The sequence below is a fragment of the Dermacentor andersoni genome, chromosome 3, assembly GCF_023375885.2.
Source record: "Dermacentor andersoni chromosome 3, qqDerAnde1_hic_scaffold, whole genome shotgun sequence".
Lineage (NCBI taxonomy): Eukaryota > Metazoa > Arthropoda > Arachnida > Ixodida > Ixodidae > Dermacentor > Dermacentor andersoni.
In genome coordinates this window covers 57,291,633-57,303,916 of record NC_092816.1, presented here as the reverse complement: position 1 = coordinate 57,303,916, position 12,284 = coordinate 57,291,633, and the positions used below count along the sequence as shown (strand labels likewise).

At 43.5% G+C, this 12,284-nt stretch overlaps 1 protein-coding gene across 2 annotated transcripts in view; it reads right to left on the bottom strand.

Moving 5' to 3' along the window:
• The window catches only part of aPKC (protein kinase C iota type), a 53,263-nt gene extending 41,408 nt beyond the window's left edge, over positions 1-11,855 (bottom strand). Inside the window, exons 1-6 of one of the 2 annotated variants that reach the window (XM_050195479.2) lie at positions 11,500-11,855; positions 4,926-5,047; positions 2,680-2,769; positions 2,337-2,387; positions 1,600-1,685; positions 34-165 (exon numbers count right to left, since the gene is read on the bottom strand). In XM_050195479.2, the coding sequence (XP_050051436.1) occupies positions 34-165; positions 1,600-1,685; positions 2,337-2,387; positions 2,680-2,769; positions 4,926-5,047; positions 11,500-11,549 (531 nt within the window). In that variant the 5' untranslated portion in view covers positions 11,550-11,855. Of the gene's footprint in view, positions 1-33; positions 166-1,599; positions 1,686-2,336; positions 2,388-2,679; positions 2,770-3,050; positions 4,210-4,925; positions 5,048-11,499 lie in introns of those variants that run through there. The other variant, XM_055063165.2, reaches the window with a different exon arrangement.
• Positions 11,856-12,284: the final 429 nt, after the last annotated feature.

The window sequence follows — 12,284 nt, the reverse complement described above, 5'->3', positions numbered from 1 at the left end:
GCTGCGTCAGAGAGAGGGGTGCAAAGTACTCACAAGAGGTCCCGAGCAAGCCAGCTTGATGAGCTTGTGACACTTCTTGTGCACCATGAGTTTGCAGTTGATGCACTTGAAGCCCTGCCTGCCCAGCCCCCAGATGCGGTCCAGGCAGAAGGTGCAGAATGCACGCTGTGGCAAAAAAAAAGGGGGGGGGGGGGGGATGCTGCTTCAGGGCATGCTGTTCAGTGCGAGAATCTAACATGAAGTGTGGCAGACAGAACACCACTCACAAGACATGGATGTGTTAACACTCTTTAGTCCAGCAAATTAATTTTCAAGCACTGCCAAAATGAAACTTTTTCGACAATGAAGGAGATGGACAGACGAAAGCACTCCTAAAACACATTTTATTCAGTGATGCCAGGAAAAAAAAAATAGAGTATGGGCTGAGGGCAATACAAGACCATAGGTGGACATTCTCCACCCCATACACTTATATTTAAAGTGCATCATTGAATAAAATAATTTGTTAGAAGTGTTTTCATCTGTCCATTTTCTTCCTTGTTGAAAAAGTTTAATCTCGGCAGTGCTTGAAAAGACGTCTATCCTGTTCCAACATATTCAGGCCCCGTTTAGTCTAGCAGGTATCCACAATGCAGCAACAGCAATTCTTCCGTGCAAAGTGCGCGTGACAAACCCAACAACTCAGCTTGCATGAAAGGCAGACGTGGTGAAAGTGGTCACGAATTCAGCCTACGTACAACAAAGTGGTTTTTCATTAAAGTTTTGTATCTTTTGTAAAACTGAAGAGCAGAAAACTAGGTGCCAGAAATGTACCATGCAGTTTTCTCATTCGAATGCTCGGTAACAATTTCCTCTCCTCACAACAAATAATTGTGCAGTATTCAACTAAAAGAAACTTAGCCCCTTCCAATCTTCTCATAGAAAAACACAATTTACCACAAGACAAAAATGCAATGCAAAAGCAGCCAGATGTTTCTGCATGACTAATCTCTTAATCGTTACATTAACTGCCAATTCATAACCTGAAAACAAAAATTACACAGCATAAAAAAACACAAGAGCATAAGAACTGAACAACAAATATATAACTTTCTCATCCACTAAGAAAAAGTAATTCAGAATGAGTAGACAGCAAGGACAAAAGGCAATCACAGTGAAAGAACCCCAAAAAGACAAGAAGGCTATTATCACTCACTATCAGCTCTATTAGTATCATCGCACACATTGACAACCACGCATGCCTAACAAAAGCAAAGCCCGGGAGGTCCCGCACTGAGCCTGGCTGTCACGGACCGACACTCAATCAGGAGAGGAGCCAAGACCGAGATAAGGGGCCACCCACTCAGCCCCTTCCCTGCGACAGTAAGCTTCGCGAGGAGGCTGCTGAGGGTGAGGCCACGGGAGCGGCAGATGAGAGAATTGACAACTGCAAAGGCACAGGGCTCCTTCCGTGTGTCTTTTTATGTGTAAAGAGGCGAGAAGTGCAAACAGCATTATCTCGCCCCGACGAAAACTGCCATCACGCAAGCCACGTCGCAATACATCTCCCGTGGAAGAGACATTGGGAGGAGACGGAGAAGTGGTGGGACAGTGTCATACCCGGTTGAAACGCTTCGCCTGGAAGATGTGGCCGTTGACACGATAGAGTTTACGCCACCGCCGTGCCCCTCTTCTGTAGATGCTCTCTGAAACGTAAATACAACAGCACCGTCAGGGACTTCCAGACAGCTTTGCTAACCAGGCTAGAGATCTTATGTGCCTTCAGAAATAAAAATGGTAAGTGGGGTCCAAAATTCGAAATGCTCAAGTGGCCACAGCCATACATATGCTAGTCATAATGAGAGTTTGGTGGCTTTTCGGATTTAAACCGAATTACAATATTGTGTTCAGAACTGCAGCTTCTATAAGCTGTACGGTAGAACCTTACTGTTACAGAAGAACTTGCTCCACATACAGCTAAAATACACTTATAGTTAACAGAGTGCAGCTTCCACTTAAATTCCTATGCTGTGTATGATAAAAGAACAAAAAATTAAGCTCTTTTTATAATCAAGATAATTTTGCACAATATTAAAAAAAACGAAACTACAGTAGACTCAAGAAAGAGAGCTACAAGGGATACAGTAAAACCAGAGAGTCTATGTTTAAAAACACCCAAGAAGGAATTTTCGAACTCCCACTAAGTGGGCAGTTCTTTGTCAACATGCTATCACACTGCATACATTTACAGCTGCATACTCCTATTTTCATGTTCTATTCATTGCCAACTGTGCACTAAAGCAAGCGTGAGACATTACACATGAGTTCGCTAAAAAATTGAGAAAACATCAACTTACTGTCCTCTCCAGCACAGGGCATACCAGGGGCCACGGGGACATTAGGAAAAACTGCATAATATGGAATGATAAAAGCATAATGAGAAATTAGAAGAAAGAATACTGCACAAGAAACAAAACAAAAGGATGGATAGGTGGGCTAGTTGGTAATGCATTATAATAAAAATTTTGAGCGCTAGGAATACAAAGGACGTAGAGGAAGAAACACATAAAACCTTCATTTGCGCGTGTGGTGTGCGTTTCTTCTTCTACATCCTTTGTTCTTTTAGAACTCTAAGTTTTCATTATAATTAAAACAAATATGGAGATAAAGTTGCAGTGAGATGCGGGCTCATAGACAAACCGTGTATGGTGAGCTCGGAGTCCTTGTTGAGTTCGTACAGACGGATGGCTTCGTTCAGTTCCTCCTGTGATGAAATGGTGCATGGATCGCCTGCAGCAAAGATATTTACATCATATTATTTTTCTGAATCTTATATGAAAAAAAAAAAAGTAATACTTATGCTGCAACAAGAGAACAGTTTGGCTAATATCGTATGATGCACACCTAGGGCTATAAAGATTTCAAGTGTATAAATGGTTAACCTAAAGGTTTTCTTTGCCCAAAAGCTAACAGAGATTATAACAAGCGAAACAAATAACAGCAAGGTGCTTGGTCGACATTCGCACATTCTTCAACTTATATCATAAACCCGTAAATGTAGCTCAACTCACCTTGATGCCATTTTAGCAGGACACCACATAACAACAACCCCTTAATTAATGGCTCCAATTTCAATGGTTAATATTATCAATGACCCCACTACCGTGCACCTGACAGAGGAAGGAAAGGAGCCCAGAGACAGGCTGAGCAAACAACCCATTAATAAGCACGATGAGATGCAACAAAAAATTACACAATTATAACGATTCTGAGCCTTTATGATGCAGGCTCAGGATCGTTACTGATGCAGGCTTTAAGAAACAGAAATCAATTAAAAAAAAAAGAAAACAGAACAAAGAGAAGAGGAAATACCAAGTAAAGCCAAAAGCAAATCACTACAAGTCTTATCTGCTAAGCACCCTTTTTGTCTGTGAAAGAAGGCTGCAATCAGGTTTTCACAAAAGAAAGTCCCTAGACATAATCTCAGTGCTCATCTCTTGCAACAAGCTAAAAGATATATACATGTACATATATATGCAAGAGAAATGAGTCTTTCAGAAAATAAAGTGCACTTCAACCAATCCCCATGAAGCACCCAGGCCTAATGCAGACAGGAAAGCTGCAACGCTGGGCATTGCACAGATTCCATCCCCCCTCCTTTCCTAATATGTGACACGGCTCATTAGGCAGCAATCACATCACTAAAACACTGCCAGTGTCTCGTGCAGCGTCGGGCACACTCGGATTCAAGGCCTGAGCAGGTGTTACCAGAGCCGAGCGAAAGCACGCTGCGGGGCAGGCCTGTCTCCTCCTGACGACACAACACAGATGCGGCAGCTGCTCGCCACAGACAGAACAAAATAGGTCATGCAACACCGCTGCAACGCAAAGAGAACAAGTGGGAAGAACAATGTGGCTTGAGAAAAAAAAAAGAAAAAGAAGAAGAAGAAAACAAAGCAGGCACGGTCGTGCAGCATGTGTCATTTTTCAGAGTGACAACTCTTCTCTCACAAATATCAATGCCTTCTCTCACGAAGCCTCAAATGGCGGATGTGCCTTTGTTGCGACATGTTCATATACACGAGACCCATAACCAAACAAACAGTCAGTACTCTGCTTTCTGCACTTTGGTTTTTCAACGATTTAATAAACTGAATGCATTCTAGAGGTTGTCTTCCAATTTCTATGGTAAAGTGCATGTTACAGTGCCTTGGCTCAGCAATGCTGCTACAATGCTATGAACTAGGCTTTCTTTTGCTAGAATTGATACGATAAAGAAAAGCTATGGTGTTTACTGCTACTCTTCTTGGTGTTCTAGTAAACGCTTTCACATTCTTGAAATCAAGCAAGATCACATTTGCAGCAACAGTCAACAGTTCAGCATACTGCTGTTTAACTACACCAGAAAGCCTAAACCTCCACTGTCTCCAGCTCGGAAAAACTTAAGCCTGAACCTGTCCCAAGTTATCTCTTCTCCCAAGCAAAAGAATGAAAAGTGAGAGAGAAATGAATAATAAAATAAAGCCATCTGATAAGAACGCAATGAAAAAATAATAAGCAAGCTAAGCTACTTACATAAAAAAGAAACATGCACACAAAAGGGCCTTCTTGAATAATTTGCTTATGCTATGCTAATCTTTCACTATTTCTTATCAAAAAGCCAAAAGCGCCCCCCCCCCCCCCCCCCAAAAAGAAAACACGAACAAACTAGGAAGTAGCCGTTGATAGCTGTATTTGACAAGTTTATTTTCTACTATAACAAAGATCATGTTGCCAACCACTGCATGTAGTTAGGGAGTGTGCACTCTAAACGGCTCATGGCATGGTCATAACTAAAACTTGCTGTTTCAGGATCCGTAAATGACCAAGACTACAAGACGTTGGCCCCTGGCTTCAGGTATTTTTCACTGCCCAGCATTTCACACGACAGCGCTGCAACACCGTACCTTCTTCGTCGACCCACTTCATGGTGAACGGCTGCTCCTCGTTGAATTTGCAGATGTCCCGCATCTCCTTGCAGAGCTTTTCCAGAGCGATGGATGGGTCGATGTACATGACCATGATCTCCCTGCACAAGATGGCCAGGTTGAAGTTTCCAACAAACATGCACAATCAAAGCGTAGAGTTTAGTAGGATTCAGAGGGTGCCAAAAAGCATGCTAAGCACACATTTTTTTTTTTATGTATTCTAAAACTAAAAGAAAAGAAGGGAAAAAAAATTAAAGAACATGCATGAAATCATCATTAAGAAAAAAAACAAGGTTTGACACTTTTGGCATCCTTCAGCCATTTACTACATAAAGGTATAGCCACTTAAATTCGCGATTGCCGTATGAAGACGATGGCGCGACAGTGGTGAAAGAGATCATAAAATGACAACCACAATGATGACAATGATGGTGGCGCAATGACACTTTACTGAGGCGCATTAGCATTAGGTGCAAAAAGGGTTACCAGTGAAACACACTTTATTGGTTGACATTCATGGCGGCAAAGAGCTGTCTTTTGGAAGGGAGCACTTAGAATGAATGTTTAGGGAGCACTTAGAACAAATTAACACACTTAACTTGGCCCACAAGTACACAACATAAAGATTTTGCAAATCTCGTTTTGCGTTTATCATCTTTTTGTGTAAGCTTAGATTCATCTCTCTTTCAGCTTAACCAAAAAACAACTGAAAAATTGCCTGAGTGTTGTTACACAATAGTGCTATGTTCAAAAATCTGTTCCCTAAGAGATTATTGCTTTGGACAGTAAAATGTGTTCTCAAGAAAGAACAGTGGCTTTCCTGTTCCCTTCTTATACATTCTAGTTGTTTCCACTATTTCCCTCACTCAACTCAATGGCAGTTTCACGACATATCATCCATAGATATATTTGCAGACTTGAGAAAAATATTTGACACCTTACAATTCGATCTGCACAGTTATATTTTCATTCTTGACCTTGTGTGTTTTACGCAGTGGAAGGAAAACTGAATGTACAGGCTACATGGAGGTGCTAGCTAGTGATTACACCACGTGCAACTTGCTGCTAATACAGGGTGTTCCACGTAACTAGTTACAAAATTTTAACATGCGATCACCATGTAGCTAGACAGAACCAAGGTAGTGTTGTTTGCCGTCGCTTGGAGCAAGTCAGACTAATTTTTGTATTTTGCCTATTTACAGAATTAGTTATTTACAATTGATTAACTCCTCAAATATTATAATTGGAGCAAAAGTTTTCTCCAAGCCCAAAAGATGCCTGCAAAAGAACACGAAAAGTGTCGCGCAACTAGTCGCATGGGACTTTTTCGTGTTTTGCATTTTCTCTAATGCTTAGAAAAATAGTTTGTGTGTAATCATAAGAGGTTGGGTAAGCAAATGGTTCCTTCAAGTCATGGCCAAGTTGGAGCATCACAATAACCACTTTAACACTTTACCACACTATTTTGCATGCCTAGTGCAGCAATTAAGTGCAGTCCTTACACAAAGTAATAATTTGCCACTTGGAAATGCTTGTCGCCACGCTTATGTGGCATCATCATCATCATCATCAGCCTATTTGTTTATGTCCACTACAGGACAAAGGCCTCTTCCTGCGATCTCCAATTACCCCTGTCCTGTGCCAACCGATTTTAACTAGCACCTGCGAATTTCTTAATTTCATCGCACCACCTAGCCTTCTGCTGTCCTCTACTGCACTTACCTTCGCTTGGTATCCATTCTGTAACCCTAATGGTTGAACAGTTATCTAACTTGCGCATTACATGATCTGCCCAGCACCATTTTTTGTTCTCTTAATGTCGATCACAATATCGGCCTAACTACATGGCTGGTAGGTACAACAGTCACACTGACAGTGAGAGCACAGACCTCACTGTCTGTGTATACATCACCTACAATTATGAAAATTTCCCACCATTATAATGAACAGAAGCCATTACATAATAGCGAGTTTTGGCTTGTCCGTAAACTTCTGACCATTTATGGATTACCGCAGCTGCGGACAGCAGGAGCAAAGCTGGCAGTGACGTCTTGTGACAATTTGTCCAACTAAAATGTGCCTGAGAAATTGTGTCCCGCAAATGCTCTGAGCGAAGCAAAATCATAAAAAGAACTGCACATTAACAATTCTGTTGCCACCAACACTTTACACCACTAGTTAAGCACAGTATGGTGGGCCACTGCAGCACTACTTTTTATGCTCTCGGGTTTTAAAGGGACAGTAAAGAGAAAGATGATCTCACATGTGTTTGTAAATTACCCTCCTACAATACCAAAAAACACCACTCTTACTGCAAGTAGATGCTTGGCAAGCCAGAAAACTAGCAAAAACTAAAGATGGGCGACACCGCCGCCTTGGAGTTCCCACACCAGCCCGCATGATGTCAGGAATTTCTACTAGATTCTTTATGGGTAAAAATGGACTACATGGTGTTCTGAAGGAGCCAAGGACTGAAAATGGCAAGTTTCGGGAATTTTCACTGGGTTCGACAAGGTCCAAACACGAAAAATATTTTGAAATCCCCGACACCACCCTGACATATCGGGATTGCGGTTTTGGCGCGATATTCAGAAAATTTAACTTTAACCTTAATTTTCTTTTCTGATAATCAACCTATTATTGCTAACTTAACAACAATACAGTTCTCCAACAATAATTACCAGTGTAAATTGATTTAGTGTCCTTTTAAGCTCTGTGTCACAAGATGTCGCTAAGAGCATTGGTGCTGCTGTGGACCTCTCCGATAACCCGACATTCCAGAAATGGCAATACCTTTTTGTGGGCAAGCTAGACCTCTAGTGTGCTGATTGCATACAATGCAGATGTTCTAGAAAAAGGCTGAGTTTCATGTCAATAACTTCTGGAGAAGCTAGTAGACCTACATGTGAACAAACATTGTCAGCTAAAACTGCTGGAAACTGTTCTGGGATATTGACTACAAATATGCTAAATTTTCTAGAAAAGAGCCCACCGGCACACTAAGGGGTCCCGCCACCCACCAGCAGCAGGCTGACTCCCGCTACCTCTAGAAACAAAAAACCCGCAGTGCTGAGCTCTCAAGTACGTTGTCTGTATTAAAGCTGAGCAATAAGACTTGGGTATCGTGCCTAGAGCATCAGGCTACAATAAGTCTGAACATCTTGTCCTGCTCTTTAAAATCATGGTATGCGAACTTCCATTTAATGTCAAGCATTCCAAGTGCATTTAATGTCAGCGTCAAGCTTCAGTGGGTCTGAAACCTTTTGGCTCACAGAATTCTCAGCTCCAAGCGATGTGTCTGTCGACAATCTCAAAAGACTCGGATGATAGCAACTGCTAGGATAGCAACATGCGACATTGCTTTACGTCATGATGATAGGCACTTGTGCGTCACAAAAATGCGAAAGTGTCAGAATGTTTGCATAGCCGGGCTAGAATAGCGTACTGCTGCCGATAGTAATAAGTTTGAAAGATAAAACAGAAGTGTGGAAGAAGTGTGTCAATAAATTACCCACTCCAACTTGTCATGCCCCGCTTTGTGTTCTGTTATCAGTCATAAGATTATGCATTGTTCTAAAAAAAAAAGAAATATTAAATCAAGTTTTTGTATCTCTCGGGGAATAATTTCAACGTACTAGCAATGAGTGAACCATGCACATAACTGAACAAAAGCTTGCAGCACACAAGAAAATGTATGTCCTGTCAGTTTTCACATGAACATTACTAAACTTCCCTCTCAATTTGAACTACCATTTTCAATGCCAACATGCAGGTATGCATATTTAAAGCACACAGCAAATTAAAATATACAAGACAATATATACAAAATATGAAAACACTGCCCAGCTGTCTCCTTTGTATCCATGTTACTTGCTATTGAATTCACTTCAGAGCTACTAAACTATCTACACATTCCATCTGTAGTCAATGTAATTTTTGCACTCTTCAAGTGAACCTAATGTACGCAGTTACATTTGTTCCAACGTGTTACTGCTGTGTCGAGTTTCTTCAATCCAAAGGGGCAAAATATGCCCATTTGGTTTTATCCAGTTTACTTTGGGTTACTGTGTGTTCACAGCACTACCACTTGTCACTTCTCCACTGCAAGTTTGCCTAGGATTTGTAAGCTACTCATAAAGATTGCATATAGGTTGTGACCGTACTACATGAATGGTAAAAAACACACACAGACACTGACGCGCGCGCGCGCACGCGCGCACGCGCGCACGCACGCACACACACACACACACACACACACACACACACACACACACACACACACACACACACACACACAGTGCATCCTAAGTCAATATATTTCATGTTTTTTATTAGCCTCGTAATGCTGAATTGGATACCGAAGGCAAAGAAAAAGAAAGGGTAACCCCAGCATACTGCATCTTTCAAAAATGGTAAAATTTAGACGCTTTGCTAGGTTCTTTCATGTGTATGAGTGTTCTTTTCTCACATTCCATTCAAACAACTTTGCGTTAAACATTCTGAAGTTTCGAGGGTGAACTTAGAAATGACAAGTACAGGCAATAACACAATGGACAAACAAATGTGTGCACCAGCTAGATGGAATAATATTCGCCTTTTCCTGAAAAGATGTGAGCAACATAAAATACTCCACTAAAGCCCGGGCCACAAATCAAATTTTCTGTCAGAAACGTGCATAATTGTGCCAAATATATCCCGATTCCATTATACATGACTAAAACGGCTGGCGGCACAAACATGTGAAACAATGCAGCAACGTCGGCCAAGGTGGACTGGCATACGTTGAAGTTCTTGCACATAAAGGGTAAGTGTCAGACATACTACACAGCGGAATATGAATTTCCCAGCTGATGCTGCTGACTGTTAACAAGAGAATAAGCGTGTATACAACTGTTCCCCGTTATTCCGATGTTACGGCTAGTGCAGAAACTCAGTGTGTGCGTGTGTGTGTGTGTGAAATAAAACAGAACTGCGAATGGCTCATATAAAGCCGTGACACACGCCAGACGATCTTTAAACCCGGCTTGCGCGGCCGATATGCGTGCGCGCGCTTATTCATACGACGCCCACGCAAAGCACTCAAAGGGCGTAGCTCGGACCTGTTCGATAACCGGACTTGCTTCACAGAGAGCTCTGCTGAAGTAATTTGAATAAAAGTGAAAAGAAAAGCAAGATGCGCGACACAGGCTGGGCGAGTTGGGAGAGGTGCACGCGTTGCGCGGTTAGCAGCCAAGTTATATATCCGTGCTTCTCTTTTTTCCTCGCTGACAGGTCTCTTACGGGCGTTGCTCATATAGCAGTCTGTAGGTGTGTGGGCCGGAAAAAAATGCGCTAGCTCGGAAAGCGAGAGAAAATAAAAACTAAGGACGGAAAGAGGTCGAGAGAAACGGCGCTGCGCGAGCAGACGAACAAGGTAGCAGACGATCAAGCGGCGGCTCTTTTCCGAGGGACCGTTACGAGTCCAGCGAGCGGCGTTACGTTACGCAGCGGCGCACTACACGCTTGGAGCAGCAGCAGCTGCGCGTATGACGCGGCGGCCACTGCAGCACAATGAACAACGGTTGGGGCCGTGACCGGAACGAATTCCATTTTCACAAACACGCCGCGCGTCAAACAAGAACCCAGAAAAGGAAAAGAGAACGGGTAGCGCGAAGCGCAGAGAGCCGTCGTCGCGTCACGCAAGGGCTGCCGACTCGCTCGCTCGCTGCGGAAACATCCGTCGCACGCCAAGGAACGCTGCAGCACGCGAACATGGAAAGAAAAAGACGAGAAAGAGCGGCGGACTTTCGCCGTCAGCCTGTGATAACACTGGTACAGACATTGCAGTGCTTCCGCGCAATGCAGGGGAGTTGTGAAATGTAGCGGAAAAAATAAGAAGGAAGTTTCCAGGCGCTGGCGATAACGTTACACGGGGCCGTGGATGGAGGGGCTTTAGACCTGCCGAACGGTGCGAGTGACATAACCACATAACGTTGCAGGCAGCGCGCGCGCGCGGACAAGCGGCGGCGGCCGCGACACTTTCGAGGTCAGCCGTCTTAATTGCCGCGCGAAGGGGGACACGCGAAGTCAGCCGGAGGAAAGTACACATGAAAATCGAGATCCGTCTACTACAAGAGGGGACGCGACAGAAGTTGGACGCCGTCAGCGAGCCGTTCTCCGCGGGTGTGGATAACTAAGGAGAAGCCGAATTGACTCGGGGTGCCTCTGCATAGCGTGACAGGAGCCTGACAAAAACCAAACAGGCAAATGACAGGAGGGGCGCTTCGATTAAGCCCTACAAGGAGCACGTCTTTCTCTCGAGACGGGCTTAGTAACGATCACTCGAACATGTCGGTGTGTGAAAGAAGCAGGGAAAAAAATAAAAGAAACACCGTTTTGACTGTTAAAACTTGGAAATATAACGCGTGGAGCTGGAGAATGTTGGAAGATTGCGTGTGTCAACGGTCATCAGAAGACAGCCGGGAGATACCAGGCTTTTAGGGAAAAACAACAAGCCTGGCGAAAAGACAATGAAAACCCGAACATTGCGAAAGAACATGCTCCATCGTCTCACCCATTGTAGGCCGTCTTGACACGAATTTCGTTGCCTTCGCCGTCAGTCATCTTGGAGGCCGAATTAATTACTCAGAGCGAAGCAGCAGATTGATGTTCTGTGGTCAACTCGCGGGAGAAGCGCGCAGCGACTGCTCATAGGATCGCGATTTTCGCGAAAGTAAAAGGCTAACTAGCGTCGCAGACAGCGCGTCCGCGACGTCGATTTCACAGTCTTCAACCGCTCAGGCATTTCAGCACTTGCAGCGCTCGCCAATCTTGCTGCACAAACACCCCAATGAGTCAAAGCAGAAATTCCACCGCCGCCATGCTGGGTTGTGCCAAACGGAAGCGGAAACACCTTTCGCATAGCATCTTGGGCCTTCTCGTCTATATTTACAATGCCTGCCCAGTCGCTCCGAAATGCATGAGAGCCAGCTCGTAAGCCAGTCATAAAACCAATGGTCCAATGTGACGGCGCCGCATTACGAAACCCTCGTTGAATTTTTTCCATTGTTGTTAGGGCATAGGCAACTTCCACCACATGCTACCGGTGCTGCCGTAACTTCATCCCACAGTTTTTGCACGACAGTTAAGAAAGAAAATTGACGTACCTCTAACCCCCTAACCATTCGTAAACTATTACCATGTGGTAAAAAAGTGGCGTCCTCTATGTAACCTCTTGTTTTGGCGTTACTGGGCAGGCATCGAAAAAAATGCAAGGTCTTCGTACTTGGTGTACTTTATTTAGCCATAAGGCAATAAACTTATCATAATTTATTAAAACACTTAACAAAAGCTTTGTTT